Genomic DNA, 18,540 nt, shown 5'->3' with positions numbered 1-18,540 from the left:
TACAACATGAATGTTTTAGTTGCCCAACACCGCTGTATATGGGTTGCGCGTGCCTAGTTAATTTATTGCTACTATAAAAGTATGTTCGACTAAGTGTCTGGGATGTACAGCATTCCAGAAGGCAGGGCGTTAAGTGAATTGGGACTTCAGGGGACATCACAGAGTACTATAATGATATGTATGCTTACTAAAAAGCCAAGATACTGTACTCTTTTCCATATAATCTTGCATAATATGCACATTTTAATGGAAAATATATCAAATAAAAGTCTTCCATATAATCTCACATAATGTGCACATTTTAATGGAAAGTATATCAAATAAAAGTCTTCCATATAATCTCACATAATGTGCACATTTTAATGGAAAATATATAAAATAAAAGTTTTCCATATAATCTCACATAATGTGCACATTTTAATGGAAAATATATGAATATAAAAGACAGTAATAAAAAAATATACTGTAGTGTGCATGAAGGCTGTCGCTACACAAGCTTTTTGTAGGTTAGGTGCTAAGTATCAACAGCAGCTTCATTACTTATTGTTGTTCTTCATTTTCAAAAGTTCCTTTGCAAAACATGATATAAAATTGAGAAATTTATTTTGTGAAAGCAATCAACATTATTTGACATTAAAAATATGAATATATTAGTAGCTCATGGAAAAACGTAGCAAAGCCCACATTGATGACATGTCATATATACATTCATCATCTGTTAGAAATTTTGTGCTTACATGGGTACTTTAATCCTGGATATCTAAAATCTCTTGTATTGTGGACATAGAAATTATATCTTGCATACTGCAAACTATGTAGTAATGACTATAGATACATAACCTTAGTTTGTTTGTAGATGGGGCTTGCTTATGTATATCATCATTAGCTTGTAACATTACAAATCACCCCTTCTGGCTTTTTATGTAAGTGAAATGGATATATTTTAGAAAGCACAAATATTGTTTACATTCATCAGTTGTTATAAACTTCTTTACATATTCAGTTTGATACTGTAGTTATATATTCTAATTCATGCACTCTTGCAGAAAGTGAACATTTTTGATAAGCATTCATGTGGAATATAATATGCATCATGACTGTAATTACATAGCCTTTACAATGTTTAGTCCTGGTTTGAGCATTTGAAATCGTCAACTGTTTTTTTTAGATATTGGTACTTGCCATAATATATAATATTCAATAAGGGAATATTGAAAAAGTATTGTATTTTAGTATTTTTTATAGCATACTGAAGGGAGAGCATAAAAAGATTCAGATATCCTTGGGTGTTTAAGGAATACCATTTTCCAGTTCATCAGTGGTTAAATGCTGCGCTTCCTGAAATTTTTTCTGTAAGACAATCATAAAGATGCAATTTTACATATAATTATGTAAAAGATAATTGTTTGGACCCAAAACTAAAATACCATTAAAGTCAATGACCTTCCCCCCCCAAAAAAAAAGAAAAGTGTCAATTTCCATATTGAGAATCAAGCAGATATGGAAATTCTGTATATGTAAATTATTTTTCAAATTAAAAGTTGTAAACATGCCATTATGTTTTTAGCAGTTTATAGAATACTAGTGGGAAAAACAGACTTAGACTGCCAGTAAATGTTGTCATCAAACCATGCATATATCTGGGTAGCTGTGATGCCTCTACATACAGGACTCCTTATGGAGTTAGGAGATAGATGTGTTCTTGATCCTCTTTTGCATAATTTTAATAGCATTGCTGGGAATGGTTCAATCAGGCTGTTGAGTTTATTTTCAATCATTTGTTTAGTAATGATGAGAGATCGTTGCCACTAATGTTGAAGAGAGTAGATGGGCCCCTCTATGTTGTGATTCAGGTTTGCTGCTGAATGTGCAAATGAGTAATGATATGATGGGCTTTCACTAATCTGTTCTTGTGCTATTATAAGGGATCTACTACCTTGTGAGGGCCAGTTCCACTTGTCACTTTTTTAATGTTTTCTAGCATTTGAGAAAAATAATTTTTTATATATTCTTTACCACATTGTTTTCTATGACTTGGATTTTAGATGTGAGAGATTTTATTGTACTTTTTTCTGTTGGGGTTATTACTTCAGTAAAGGGAGAATTCAACTTTTTTGTTCCACTTAGGTAGCTTGATAGTAAGCATTCATTGTTGACAAATCAAAGGAAATGGCCATAGTTGTCCCTAGATGCTGTTTTCTCAGTAAGATGCTGTGTTGCTTTGCTGTGAGGTTTAGTGGTGTTTGTGTTTTTGTGTGAGGTGATGGGGACAGGGATAAGCATGGGATATGATGGGCGTAGTTTGGGTACAGGAAGGGTTAGGATTGTGCAATAGCAGGATTGGAAGAAGTGGAGTAGGGATTAGGTTGGGGACAAGTTTAAAAAAAATGTTTCAGGGATGGGTGGGTGGAGAGGTGTTTGCTGTGTCAGATATACAGGAAGTTGATGGGAATGTTTGTGAAATTAATGGATGAAGGTGTATCAAAGACTTATCAGTTCCTTTGAGGACTTATCAGTTCCTTTGAGGAGGCACTGTAAAAAAAATCAGAGAGGCCTTTTAAACAAAGTTAATGTAGGACAGACAAGAAAACCATGCAAAAACAAAGATCAGAATTAAATAAGAAAATAATATTGATGATAATAAACAAATGTAGAAAAGAAGAAAAGGAGTTTATCTTGTTATCTACTTTTCACTTACCCGTCTGCCTAACACATATTATCTACTTTTCACTTACCCCTTTGCCTAACACATATGGAAAGGAAAGGGGCAGTGGATCCCTCCTACTCCCTTCAGTCCCCTTTGGGAAAAAAGCCTGTTTGGAAGCAGATTAAAAAAAAAAGGACAGGGAAAGATTGGTAAGAGACAAATACTGTACAGTACATGGAAGAGATAAAAGAAAAGAAGTAATTTGTAAACAGTTTTGAGAGAAAAATATGGGTTGATTGCATTATATGGATTTCTGGGAGATTTTTATAAAAGCGTAGTCACATAAAATTTTTCTCCTAAAGACAAGTGACATTACCCGCTCACTCTGTGCGAGTTGCTGCTATAGCGGGGTTTTAGTACTATGTTTAGATACTTTTGTACAGATAGATGAGACAGCGTACCTTTTGATCTACCCAATCTTTGTGGAAAATGGAATTACAGTTGGTTGTCAGTATCTAGTTAAAGATATGGTCATTGGTATGTAAAAACAAAATTTGCAGAGGTCATATTACTTGATGCCTGTATTAAGTATTTCATGGCTTGTTAAAACTATAAGGCTATGTTAAAACTATTATGCAAATACATGCTAATGGACAGACATTAAATTTTATGGATTTAATTAAACTTCTTTCATTGCAATCTAGCATTCAAATGCAACTGCTGCAAGCTTGCATGATTTAGACTGTTATACATGAGCTATTTAATCAGTTGCGTTAGTGACAGGATGATTCTTGGCTTACATAACTTTAGAATCCAAGGTAGTTAGAATTTAGGGCTGGTGCAGTACAGTTCACATGGTGCATGACATGTAGCTGTGAATCTGAAATATTTAAAGGTAAATCAGTAATTCACTATACCTTATAGTATACATTACTGAAACACAGGTTATAGTTCATTTTTCTGGAGCAGTTTATAAGGCCACAGAGCCTGTTTGGAGCTTGTTATGAAAAGAAAAGATAGAAATCAATTGTAAATAGCACAGTTTAGGTGAATGTCTTACATACTGCATGTGTTAGTGTTTTTATTATAATAAGGAATGGCTTGGCTAATATGTTATACTAATTCCATGCCGTTTATCTTTTGATACACTCGCTCTCATGACGGTGAGTACTTTTATGCATTATATTCATAAAGTTGAGAGCATGTAAAGCATTTCTTTTTACAGCTAACTGTGTCCTTGTATTATTATTTTCAGATGGTAGTCAGTTTTTCTTTTTTTGATGTTCTATATTCAGTGTAAAAGTGAATAGTACTCTTATCTGATTTACTGTACTTGATCAGTTATCTTTTATACTTGAAAATTTTCAGATTCTTTTCATTTTTCTATAAAATGCTTGGATGGTTAACAATGAATTTCTATATTTTTGTAATTCTTGTTGCTTTTTAGTGTACTTTTATTTTACTTGCAATTACTAATATTAGTTGTAGTTGTTAGTCCTTCTTTGATTGCTGATGCAACCTGCTCATCAGTGTACCATCAGGGTGTCACAGGTTTTAGATAGCTGTGGTTGAGAATTGAAAAGTGGAAAGTGCACTATCAGTTGTTAAATGGAAAAAGCATTTTAGGGGCGGGTTAGAAAGTGTTATCAAATTATGGTCAAGCGTGAATATTGTTTGTTGCTTCGTTGAGGATTTGTTGGCCATAATATAGACTAATTTTAACTTAATATATTTGCTGTGTTTCTGCCAGTGCTACCTCCTAACTCTTAAACATGTCAAATTATCTACATGATTTGTTTACACAGGAAAAAATTCTTTACTAAGCTTGAAATCTCAAAAGGCATAATTAGTCAAGAGATGATAGAACAAAACAAAAAAGACACGTAGTATCTTTCTCTCTCTCTCTCTCTCTCTCTCTCTCTCTCTCTCTCTCTCTCTCTCTCTCATAGGTCATACAGGATATTTTGTGAAGTATTTGTAAGGGATAGACATCCTAACAGGCTGAAAAGAAAGCTTTTCCTGATTCTTCTCAGATATAGTAACAGTCGAGAGGTAAAATGTTCCAAAGTAACCTATACTGGGAGGGTCTGTGAACATGAAGGAAGAGAGGAGTATTTTGAATATTTTCAGGACACTCTCTCTCAAAAAGGGTTTCTTTTATATTCCTCAAGTGTGACAAAGTAAATTCCTTAATAATTTCATTGGCTTTCTGTAAGTTCTTTTATAAAAATCAGGGTGATGTACTGTTCATGTTTGAGTACTCTAAATTGGAATGTTCCAACAAATCACCGTCATCAAAAATGTTCTTGTCAGTTTTTGCCCCATGGGTGTAGACATGAAATGGGTTCTTTCAACGCTCTTCTATCCTGTACTCTTTCTGCTTGAATGCCAAAGAGGTCTAAATCTTATCCCCTTTTTCCATGATTTCCTGGGACTTCCTACATGTTTTCACTCTACTACATCCATATCATGTGCCTTTCTGACCAACTGTTCTTTGTACAAGCCATCTCAGTCTTTGAGAATATTGTAACAAATACTTAACAAACAAATACTTAACAGATTGCAGGGTGACACATGCAGGCCACCCACTGGTAATCCAAATGATACCAGGATTAAATTCTATGTTTGAATACTATATAATTTTATGTTATCATTCAAGATGATATGGCCACTGAGAATTTCAAAGTTTGTGTGTCTTCCAAGACCAAAATCAGCAAATTTCAGGCTGAATTTTCAAGTACTGTACAGTAAATAAATTGAAGATTATCTTTATACAGTCAGGAGTGGGAAATAAACAGTATAAGGGATTAAGATGAACCACAAAACCAGCAAAAAGGTCTTACTAATATTGGATCAGAATACAGTCACAAGGAGAGTTTTGTTTCTTGGTTTGTTGGCATTACCACAAAGATGTGTACCAAGACTGGTGAGTTTTGTAGACTTAGGGCTTGCTTGAAGATTTTTATTCTCAGTATGATGTAAAAATTGGAGCAAGGTAGAGCTAGTGAAGTAGGACATTTGTATTGGATGAGACCACTGGGTAACAGATGAGAGGAGTAAAGTTAGAAAGCAATGTTGCTGGTAACTGAAGGGACAGCAAAGACCCTTTAGTAAGGGCTGCATTGTGCAGCACTAGGCATGGTTCAAGTGATACCCCTCAGTAGTCTTGGTTACTGGATGTATTGTATTGAAAAGAGAGTAAATCGGATGCGTAAAGAATTTCTTTTTATAGGGAAATGCAGATGTTTGCATTTCTTTTATTTGTTTTTATTTTATTTCGGGTATTTTACTCAGTTGTCATGACTGCAGATCAACACTCGTTGATTGTACTATAAAAAAAAGCATGGTAATACTGTTGATTTGATGTGTAAAGTAGAAGGGGTGTGTATTTTACTGTTATTTTCAGAGGAAACCATATATTTATATTGATTGGCAAGTTGTACATTCAAATGTATATGTTTGCCAGATTTATAAATGTTGCATATTTGAATGGTGCATGATAAGTTTGAAGTTTGAGATTAGTTTAACATCTCAGAGTAGCAAAAAATTCATAATAATCTGTTCTGTGGTCTTTTGATATTTTGTTTTAACCTTTTTTTTGGCCTTGGGAAATTTTGTTTCAACTTTGTTTTGTCTTTGAAATTTTGTTTCTGAGGTGTATTCCATAACTATGTGAAAAGTCATGGGATCAAAGTTAACTAGAACTAATGTATCTTTGTGTGATTTCCTATGTGCTCTGTCTGTTGTGTGATGGAAATGTGTTTGCTAAAAGAGACTTGCATGTAAGAGAAAACTGTTTTATGATTAGGATTTAGTTATGTACAAGAGGAGGGGTAAGGAGGCAGTAATAGAATAGTAGAGATGTACTTAACTTTTGCAACTGAATGGGAAAATAGAATTTTGCTTTTTTTACAATCACATTTTACTTTCTTCCGTTGTGTAATTAAGCTTTGTTGTGATAATGTTTTTAAATTCATGAGACTTTAAAATTGAGATATCAAAATGTTCTGGTAAGCATAGTAGTAGTTAGTTTTCGTGGCAACTGTTCTTAAGCTACTTTGTCTAGATGACTTTGGAAGTGTTAAACCCATGTTTCATTCTGAAAGTTTTTGAGTTATGTGTTTGAATGATGTTAAGTAGCCAGTTTTTGAGAAGATTCAGAGGGTTTGTAAGCTTCAAAGTAGTTTGATTATTCTGTATTGATGGAAGATGCTCTGCATTTGTAAAATGTATGTAGGGAGTTAAGAATACTGTATATTCATTCCTATTTTTTTTCTCACAATAAAATCTCATTAGTCATTATCTGTGGATTTAGAAAACCCCATAATTGTCTTAGTCAAGATTGACAAGCCTCTACTGTGTGTGCTCTATCCTACATATACAACTACACTTTCCTCACTTTGTGTGACTATCATTGTGTCAGTGCCATTTTCCAGTTTTTTAGATCCATTATTCTTTTCATTTCAGTTGTGATTCCTTTTAAAGCCTTGAGTGTCCTTTTTTTTATTTTTGCCAGAAATGTAATGTTACTTTTGTAATTCTTTAAGTTGGGTGCCAGATCAAGGTGCCGATCCCCTCAGGTTACTTGGAGTATATCAAATTTTTTTGCATCATTTGTATTGTTTTATGAAATTCATATTTTTGGGCTTTGTTACATTTCTCAGTTCATACCTGGTGTCTTTGTGGTACAGTAGTTCATTATTATTATTAGTATATTTTGTGTTAGTTGTAATTACACTTTTTGTTTTGGAGGATTTAATACTTTGCTTGTTCATCAGAACACGATTACCAAGAACTTGTAAATTTACCCGAGTGGCTTCTCTTCTTTAAGTTTCTTGTGCTACTTGTTTTGTTGGCAAAACACAGTCTTGTGGTATTTCTAACTTTATGATCTTGCCTTCTATTATTCTTGTTTTACTAATGGGCTGATTATTGTAGACATCCACCTCGTCAAAATTTTCAAATATTCTTTTCTCTCCGGCACTCTTGCGAGGCTTAGCTATCTTGGCTATCTGTCTTCATGCCTCATTGATGTAAGTGCTCAGACATCTGCTTATGCAGACTTCTTACGAAATGTATTTTTATTAGCCATGTGACCTCTTAACTTCTCTACTTCCTCATTTATTACTACAAGCCTTTAACTGCATGGGAAATGAAAGAAGAAACTTTCAGCTTCCAAGCAAGATTCAAACCTGTGCACAGAGATTTCCATGAAAATACCACATCTTGCATGCAGCCTTGTAATCACGTTTTATTTTGTGGAGGTTGATTTTTTTACTTATTTGCCAGTAATCCTAAGCTAATCCTGCAGCAAATGGCTTCATCTTGGAGGGTGTGGCCACTTTGTTCCCCTGCTTAAGTTTCAGTGATTAATGTGTTTTGATGAAACAAACTTTTTTTATTACCCAAGTTTTTCATACAAAGCCATTAATCTTACTGTGTGTTCTCCTCCCTTTTGTATCCTCTTGCTTTTTTTTTTTTCCCATATCGCTCACATGAAAGTAAGAGGAAAGCAAACATTGTGCAACACAGAGCAGCGCTTGCTCTGTAAAGACTTATCAGTCTTGACTTTAAAAACTATATTGTGACTGGGATTTCACTTACAGTATGCAGGAATAAGGCAATATACAATTAGGGTGTTATGTACTATGAAAAAAGGTTTGTCTAATAAAAATATGGTGTATATCCTGTATACATATGGTAGGGTGAATGTTTAATTTGTTGTATTACACATAAGAAGCATAGGTTTGCCATAGTTATTTTCTGTTTATGACATTTTTTGTAGCAGTGTAAAATCTCTAGCTTGTAAAATGATGTTTTCTTTAACTGAATTCTTCTTATCCATTATTTTCTTTCTTTTTCAGCTACTCAAAATGTGAAGTTAACGCTGAGAAGTTGTCCCGAGGGTGAAGGGAATCTCATTTCTCCTCACGAGACTCACAGACAGCTTCCAACCCCTACGTCTTCCAAGGCCACAGAACGCATCACTGCGCCATTACCTGTTGATGTGAGTACTAATTTAGTCATGTTAAATGACAAAATAGAGAAGGAAACTAAAGTGAGCATTGCTCACAAACTTATTTTGGAGCTTTATAAAGAATCTGCCTGAAAGAGGTACATTTTAAAAGTATGATAGGCATATCATACTTTTAATAGGATTAGCTTTGGTGCATGGTAGAACTTGATAACACAAATTGCATTTGCAGGCAATCCCCAGTTATCGGTGACCTTGGTTATCGGCTATCCGGTTTTTTATGGTGCTTGTCCAGTGACGATAATAACTGGATTTTTGGTGACGATAACTGGATTTTCGGCGCCGATATCCGCTTATTGGCACCAATAACCAAGGATCAGCGCCGATACCCACCTAACAGAGACGCCAATCCTCGCTTATTGGCGCCGATATCTGCTTATTGACGCCGACATTTGTCGATTTCCGGTTATCGATGATTATCAGTTATCGTCATGCTGTTGGGAACGGAGCCCCTGCTGATAACTGGGGACTGCCTTTATAAATGCCAAAGGCAGGAATGGATTAGACTGATAAAAAGAGCAGTCACACACGACCTGGGAAGCTTATAGATGAACCCTGATGTTGCTGTATGTCCTATCCTCTTTAGACTACGAACTAAGTATGTGGCTCAGTATCAGGTTTGGCTTTAGAAAGCTTAGATCCAGTTCACAGTGAAAGACTTGGAATCTGCAGGGGAGCATTCAAGTCCTCTTCTGATAAATCCACATGCGTGTAAAGTGGTGAACCTCTTTGTCTCTATTTGTGACTTAGTAACCATATGAATGCAATAAAGATTCAGGCAGTTGACTCGCCAACTGAAAAGTTATTCATTCATAGGTCAGAGATGTTTATGCAAAAAATCATCCATGACCATAATGTACTAAAGCTAATTTTTTGTTTTGAGTTAGTAAATTTAAACATAACCTTCCTCCAGCTCTAGAATGTCCCAAGCACTCTTTTACTGTGTTCAGAAATTTTGCAAATACCCATGAACATATGTAACATGTAATAGACTGTATAAGATATAATTCAATCTGTATGGATGGATCTAAAACTTCCTCTGGTTAGGATTTGCTAAGATATCTTCTTCTAACATAACAAGAAGTTTTCTTTACACAGTAATGTATGGATTTTTATGGGAGAATTGTTAGCAACATGGTAATTAATTAAATTTATTTAAAACACTTTCACCATAGAACTGAGTTATTTTCGTTGACTGGAAGTGCTTTAGAAACCCTTCAAAGGTATGTACTGTCTGACAGTAAATTTTAACTAGGATATGTTTTCATAATGTTTTCTGAATTAATGGAAGATTGTATTTATTTCTTTAGTATTTAGGACACAATTACTCTTGTATGTCAAAGAGGCAAAGTGCAAACAGTGCCCATCATTTTTTTGCTTAATACAGTAATAATTAAACGAATTCTTGACAAAACTGAGTTTTAAATTTATATTGCAAAGTGGCCTTTGTTCTTCCAGACCCAAGTCCAAAGTCAGATGGAAGTAAACAAGGGCAAAATGTTGCAGATATATTTAGATAAGCAGCGTCGTGTCCGGGAGAATATTCTTGTAGAACTCCAAAGGAATCCCTCCAAGGTATGTATTTTTTTTCTGTAAAAAAACAAAATGTTTAGTTCTTGAAGGTAACGTAACAGAGTCTCTTTGTTGTCATTCACTGTTTTTAACTTGGAATATTTTGCATTGCATGTGTATATGTGCCCTTATATTTCAGTTTGTCTTTTCATGTATGTATTTTCTGTTAGTGTATTCTACAATTATGTGACCTGCTTTTGATTATTGTTTTGTGAACCACACTCTCATTTTTATATTGAATTAATACATTTAAAGGAAGAGGTGTGCAGCTATGGAAATGGTTTGTGTCATTTTATGTAGGAGTTTGAAAAATTTGAATGACGTCAAATTGGCTGCTTTAATATGTCAAAAGAATGGTATCTCTGCTTGTTCTCTGTTGAATGGGTTTATTTTCATGAAGATGTTTGCACTTGTTTGCACTTTTTAAATGAAGCTTCATGAATGTTACAGATAAACTCAGTTGTTTTACTGAATTTAGTTAGAAAATCATTATTGTCATCATTATCATCACAGTTATATATATATCATGTTGTCTCTTTATATGGGTTAGACATAAAATGAGTGCTGTTAACTCATCTGTCTTGCTAGAAAAAAGAAAAACATGGAAAATGTAGTTTTCAAAAAGAAAAGGAATTTATTAGTACAGACAAATCATTTACATTTGTAAGTCCTAGGCACTTCATTCCTGATTTAAGTGAATTATATATAGGCTGGCTAACAGCACTGCTCATACGTTCCACAGATCCCCAAGTTCCAGGAAGGTAAGAGACTCTCATTTCAGGTACACTGGGCTATATAGCTGGGAGAAATCTTCACTTCTCTTTGACATAAACTTTTTCCTTTTGGGAATTCTTTGAAATGCCCATACATGAGTGGCATTTACTACTGTCAAGCAACATTTTTCCAGTCTCCTGTAATTCTTATGTACTCGAGAAAGACCATGTAAGGCAACATTTCTTCCTGGTCTCCTATACTTCTGATCCTCAAGAAAGAGCTTGGTACTGAACTTCAGCCATTTATTTTAATATATGAGGACCAGGCAGTGACTTTCACCACCCCACAACTTATAATAGAAGTGTCAGTTTGTATATAAATACTGTAGGTGGCTAGACATATATACATAGATTCATTTGTCTTTCTTTAGCAAGCTCCTGTCTCAGACCTTGTATAAGGGCTTGCTCGGGGCTTTTGACTTACTTTGCTTAAAGTTTGGCCTGGTTCCTTCAATGAATATTTGATGTTATCCCTTGTTCATTCTAAGTGCTTAAGTGCATACTTTTTAGGCTTATTCTTATACTCCCTGGGTCTTGCTGCTATGCCCTGCTCTTCTGAAAAGTTTTTCTGTCTTGCCCTTTTGGGAACTGTTAAGTCATGCCTCCAGTGGTATGTATCTTTCCAGTATTCTCACTCTAGTCTGTCTTTTCTCGTGAGCCTCCAGAATTGGACTCTCTTCTCTTCAACAGATTCCTGCTTGCACAGTTCAGGATCAGTACCTTGAGGTTTAAGTGCCCTCTTCTTCTGTGCTGTTTAATTTTATTAGGTACCCTGCTCTCCTTAGAGTAATCCTTTGGAAGTAGTTGCAGTCTTTTTTTACATGGTTTTTTATCTATCTTATGCATTATCTAAGAATGTTTCTTGTTGAATCTTACCTTCACAGTAGGCTGTGCACTTTATGGCCAGGGATTCTAGTTATTCATCCTCCTTCCTTTCATGATTTCACCATTCACCCCTTTAACACACATGGATGGAGGAGTGTTTTTTTGAAACATGCACTTTTATGCCTCAAATGTTGGGCACAAGTACTACTCGGGTTACATCTTCCATTGCACCCGTTGCTTACCTAAACTACTTTGATTTCCTAGGTCAGTGTAGTATCCACTTGCCATTATCTTAGGGAAAGGACTTTGTGGACTTTCTGCCTTTGGGTTGTCTATTATTTGAGATGCTGATTTTTCGTGCCTCCCCCTCCCTACTTGATTGCCATCCAGGCTAATTATGATAAGTGGGCTGGCACAGAAGAATGAGATGCGTTGGTTGGAGGATGTTGGAATATGAGCTGGGCAAACATGGAATATTTTTTCTGCTTTTTTAGTTGATGTGGCTGAGTCAATTTCACTCCGAATAAAGGCTAATTATGATTAAAGGATTTGTATAAGTTGTTTTCTTGTAAAAACATTGTACCAAAGTAAAATTCAAATGAAATATGTCAGTGTGAAGTAAATTTTTTGTGTAAGTTATATGAAGTAGCAAAAAAAATTTACAAAGGTAATACTCCTTTGAACTACTAAAAAGTCCACATGATATGAAAAAACTATATTGATTGTATATGAATTTTGATGATAGTGATGAGTGATCATCCCCAAACTTGTACAGCAATTGTCATTGGTAGATGAAGGGGCCAGTATATAAAGTTACTTATTAGTCAGTAGATGAAAATGTTTACTTTTGCTGACAAGCCACCAGGTGAATAGCAAAATTATTTTTCATGGAACATTTATGACTGCTGTGTATGCTTTATATACTGTATATGTACTTTTCTTCACAGTATGTTTTGCATTTGTTATCATTGGTGTAAAATGTTCAGCATTAAGTGTATGAATGAAATTCAAGTTTACATCATGCATAATTAGTTTGATGTAGTACTTTTCACTGTATTGCTCATGATGCTGGATGTTTGCTGTGTATTAATGCAAACTAGCTTGTAGTGTTGAAATTATTGTTTAGTTTACTTATACAGCACTCTGTTCATGCAAGGCATATCCATCTCTCAAAGTATTTCTTTTATTTATTGTTTTTTTGATTTTGGTTACTGTATACTCTTTGCAGGTTTTGCAGAGACAGTTTGAGAAGGAGTTGGATACAATTAATAGACAGATTACAAAAATACAGGAAGAACTCAAGAACATGAAAGACATTGAAGCTCCCGTAAGCTTTTTATTTTTTCTTTAATTTTTCCTTCAGTTGGTATTTCTTTTAAGAGGATACATTTTAGTTAATATTTCTCAATAGGATAAGTTTTGTTTTTATTTTTCCTTTAACATGGTTTCTCAATTTTATGCAGATACAGCATTTAATTGACATTTTATATTTTGTTTACAGTTAAATAGAACAATACAGTAGACTGATCAGCCGAATTTCAGTTCTGTAGTACATAGTCTTCACTGTTTGAATTTCCTGTTAGTCTTACACGGAAGATTTTGTTCATATATATATATATATATATATATATATATATATATATATATATATATATATATATATATATATATATATATATATATATATATATATATATATATATATTATTTTTATATAAAAATATATTAGTTTTACAAGACATTATTTTTTTTATAAAAAATAATATTGGTAAGTGTTAGGATAGAAGGATTCAGGTAGTACTGGGAAATTTTAGGTGTTAGGTATGAAAGTGAAAAAAGATTTTTAAACAAATGAAAACTAGAGACACTCATTCTCGTTTTGATGCACCAACCCAGAAGAAGTTGGGATTTTATTTACAGCTGTGAATTTATAAACTTACTGGAGTACATGTGCAGTTTGATCTTTTACATTTACTGTGCACTGCATTGCTTTCATCTGTGTGACAATTTTGTGGATCATGTTAAAGGAAAATTTGATGGTGACTGCAATTATTCTTACTAAGCTAAACTTTGCATTGATTACCATTCCAGCTACTGAAAGAGGATTATAGAAAATGTTCCTTTTGTGACTGACGTATATCATTCAGTTTTTTTTTTTTGTTTTTGTTTTTAAATTTTGAAAAAATTTGGTGATTCAGCAGTTGAATGATTAGATATTGCCATGGTAGGCTTTTGATAAAAACACAAATGGGGATACAGGAATTAAGTAATTATCATTTATTCTCCCTTGACGTAGATTGCTCATTGTAATAGTGATATTAATTTAGTTATATAATGTTTTCTAGCTCATGTGCAGAGCACTACTTTAAGTCTCTACCCGGACCATCTATAATAATAGAATGTAGAGTATTACGTGTGTAATGTAACTGCCTAAGTTTAATTCATGTTGGTGTTCCGTCTCTGTCTGTATGCCTCAGTTGTAGTGTTATTTCATTATTTTGATAGTTTTTATTTTTGTTTTTTTACTTTTTAAGTGTTTAAATGCAAAGTAGGAAAGTAAGGGAAGTTATAAATTAAATTTTTTACAACAAATCCTGAACTTAATTGCCTACATGGTCCACAAATTTCCATGAAGTTATTCTTCATCAAAGAAAGTGGTAGTAGACAGGTAGATGCATACAGGTAGGTCAACTTATTTACCCTTTGGCTGACAAAAAAACAAACACGTATTCATTTTTTTTATATTGTGCTAAAAATCCCATCCTAAAAGTTTTCATATATCTTGGTGTATTAAGCTTTGGCAAAAGAATATTTCAGCAGTTTAATTAGAATTCAGAGACTCTTCAGTGAATTTCCAGTGTATTTTCACTTAACTGGTAGAGTGCTTTTGGCTTTTATGAGCGCTATTAACTTCCACTGGCAGTGTCATACTTTGTTTGCCCCCCTTTTTTTGAGGGATATAACTTACAGGTAGTTAGAATCATTCATGTTAGGGCTGTTGATAACAGCAGTATAGGTAGCCTCTGCCTCTGGATAGTCAGGATCACATATTTATTGCTTCATCCTAACACTTTTCATTTCTGAATAAGTAGATATCCAGAATTATTCGCTGAAACACTTAAGAGAATGGGTGAGTTATATCCATTGGGTCAATTCTCCAAATGTTTGTCTAGTTTACAAGGTTTCATGGGGACTTAAGGAGCGTATGGACTCAATAAGCTTGTAGGTTCCTACTGTTTGTTATACGCAGATGTCTGAGGGTTTGTATCAGTCTATAACAACTTCCTCGTTCCACCTTAGAGTTATGGAATTTATTACTCACTTAATTCTGGGAGCTGAATGACAGATTCAGGTACTACCAGCAGCCCGGGTTATGTTTCAGTTTAGTACATCCCCACCCAAATTGCAGTTTGGTTAATTACAAGTAGTGTGGTTGATGTTAATTCTCCCAGTGCCACTTTTCTTGCAACATTCTGTTTCCACACCAAAAGAGAGTACCTCATATCAACAAAAGGGCAAAGGTGGATGTTCCAACTTATGTGAATGCCCCATTTATCTGCCACTATTTTTTGATGGAGAATGACATGTTGAAGACATTTGTATACCATGAATGTGAGAACTTGCAAGTAATGAGTTTGTTTAAAAAAAATTAGTTATTATTTTACATTTTGATAATTTTCATGATTCTTAAAAATACTTATTTTTGCTTTTTCCCCTTTCTATTTGTCATTTACATTTGTTATTTTAGATAATTATTGTATGTTTTCATTCCAACCCAAAATGAAAAATGGGGTGAACATTGCATATTCACATTATTACAGACTTAAATTGCTTGATTGTTGTGCAGTATGAGGGCAGATGTAGAAGGGTAAAACAAATTCTAAGGTGCTCAAACTTTTGCGGAGAGCAGCATGTGTTGAGTAGTAAAATTGATTACCTTCAAGTTAATTACCTTGACATTTTTTAATTTGATTACTATTTGAGGAATAAAGTATTATATAAAATCTTGTGTAGAAAACACTTTGTGCTATCCCATAAGGATTTAATAAGAAAGCCAAGATGAAGACCTATAAATTAATGATGAAATATGATTATCAAGTAGACAGTAAGTGTGAACTACGTATGCAGTGCAAACAAGAAAAACTGGAAGTGGCTGTAACTGTATTATTAAAAACTAGCATGTCAATGATATGGGGAACCATGATGCCCTTTCACTGCTGGATGTGGTGGTCATTGTAAGTTTGGTTAAAAATTTGGTACTTTGTAACTTTTGACATTCTTATGGTACATATGTTTTAGCTTTTTTGGATTGAAGAGTCTCTGGATGTTGTTGTATATGAAATTTGTTAGGCAACAGATCTAGAATCTAGAAGCAGTTGTGTAGTTCCCATTGAGGAAAGAAGATATGCAAGAGTCAGGTTGTAAAAAGAAAGGGATTAAGTTGACCTGATCAGATTTCAGTTGTTGTAGGTTTTGGGCAAATGATTCAAATTTTAATTTGAAAAGAATAACAAATGATGCTTCATTGCTAGAGTCTGTGTTGTATTGTATTGTGCCTCACAAAGACAAATATTTAGAAAGCACCATAGTAGGCACATCATTTGAGAAGCAGTGTTACTTCATTTTGAATACTGCTACCAATTGTGAAAGGTATATGTGTAATTACAGAATTTTTCTTTGTTCCCTGATCCAGTATTTTGATTATAAAGTAGGTGAAAAGACCACTGAGTCACATTTCTAGACATACTGTTTGCCCAAAGGGTTTGTTTTTAAATAAGTGAAAATAGTTTAAGATGAAGTAAAGAAATTAGACAGCTAAGTGAGAAGATACCAAAGGAAAGGGGGAAAATAAAAGAAAGCAGGACACTTAACACCCAAAGGATACTGAAAAGAACCTTTAGAACTGCCTACAGTTTGCAATGCAATATAAATAAGCATTACCTCTTAGATATATTATGTTCGAGTTTGCATTATTTATCATTCTTTTCTGTTGGCTTGTGAAGTTCACAACATACTGTGTTATATATATTACAGTTTTTTCAACATGCATCCCAACTTATTTGGTATGAGAGGTGACATTGCCATTACATGATTTAATGCCTGATATCTTGCTTATCTCCTGTTTTATAGCACCATACAGTATTGGAAATACATAGTACCCTGGGAAATTTTGCTTTAGTTTTAATTTTATGATTTATGGAATATTGAGTTACATCTCAATTTTTGATATTTACCATTCAGGTTATTAGTGAGGAATCTGTTGTTAAAATAAGCCAACCGTAAATATTCAGACAGGAATGACTTCAAGTTTTTAAGCAAGAGAGAGCTTTCAAACTTTAAAAGTCTTGTATGACTACTTCCTTCCTTTCTTTATCTTTCCACATCAGATTACAGTACCCTATTTTCTGCTTTACCCTATTCCTCAAACTTTCCCGAAACATATTCCAACTGTCATTTGTATCCTTTTGTACCACATGTCCAAACAGCTTCATTGTGTTTTTTCAGACTTAATACTTGCAGCAGTGCAAAGTGCAGTAAATGTCATTTATCAACAAAAAATATTTGGATAACTATATGCCACCATTCTCAGAATTAGTTGACTTTGTAGGCATCCATATATAGATATGTAGTAAAGAAGACAGAAGACTACAGTATAGAGAGTTGTGAATAATGTATAGCCTCAGTTAACCTTAACATAAAAATGCTCATCTGTGCTATGAAACGGAAAATTTTTGATAAAAAAGATGAAATAATTTTTTTGAACACTGTTATAATCCGAACTCTTTGCAATTACCTTCACCAATAAATAATTTTATTGTAAAAGAAATCAGCATTTGTTTATTTTTCTTTGTATGCTACTTACGACTGTTCTGTCAAGATGAGGATGAGTTGTTATGATATGTCATTACAATAAAACATTAATTTGAACCGAATATGATTTAGAAGTTGTACATTGGGAAACATGAAAATGTCAGTTTAACTTACAGTTTGACTTCTAAAGTTTAAGCCCTAGATCCTCATAGAGGGGTTATCCTTAGATTGTTGTGTGTGACGCTTGTGGATTTTACTAAAGTTTCTTGTTAGTGTTACTTAGCTCCAGCTGCAATGTTTTCTGTCTTATTTTTCATTTGGTCTCTGCAATCACTTTTCACTTTGCTGCCCAACTTCATCTTGTTCAGGTTTTTACCTATTAAGAACAGCCCTTTGGACAAGCTTTGTCTGTCTAAAAATGTGGGTAAATCCATTCTCTTCAGTCTTCTAACTTTGCTTCACATTTCCTTAGCTTCCCTTGCTTATATTTTCACCCATTTTAAAATTAATCCTTTGGTTAAACTTATGGAAGTTAGGAAGGGGGACTCAGTGGACTCATTATGTCAGATTGGTTATGGAAGTCATTGTTTTGAAACATGTTTAGCCACTAAATCTTAGTTATTCCGTATCAAGTCTTGAAAGATTATTTCTTAATAGATTTGTTAATACAGGTTTAGAAATAATTACGAATTTTTACAGAATAGTTATGGATATTAGTTTGTTTAGGTTTTGCATAAAAAAATTCTGTGCCTTTTAGTTCATAAAAAAACTCCAGAGATTCTTCAACAAGTTGTTGAGCATTTTAATATGTTGCAGATTACTTTATTGTATGTATTCAGTATATTTTTAATCTACAAACACTCATAGTGTAACCGTTA

At 33.7% G+C, this 18,540-nt stretch overlaps 1 protein-coding gene across 1 annotated transcript in view; it reads left to right on the top strand.

The window, feature by feature from the left end:
- RhoGEF2 (Rho guanine nucleotide exchange factor 2) overlaps positions 1-18,540 on the top strand; it is an 808,005-nt gene that overhangs the window by 30,381 nt on the left and 759,084 nt on the right. The window contains 3 exon segments of the mRNA XM_067122600.1: positions 8,512-8,654; positions 10,140-10,256; positions 13,080-13,178. Of these exon segments, the coding sequence (XP_066978701.1) occupies positions 8,512-8,654; positions 10,140-10,256; positions 13,080-13,178 (359 nt within the window).

The sequence above is a fragment of the Macrobrachium rosenbergii genome, chromosome 20 (genome assembly GCF_040412425.1).
Source record: "Macrobrachium rosenbergii isolate ZJJX-2024 chromosome 20, ASM4041242v1, whole genome shotgun sequence".
NCBI lineage: Eukaryota > Metazoa > Arthropoda > Malacostraca > Decapoda > Palaemonidae > Macrobrachium > Macrobrachium rosenbergii.
This window is presented reverse-complemented; position numbering and strand designations above follow the sequence as displayed.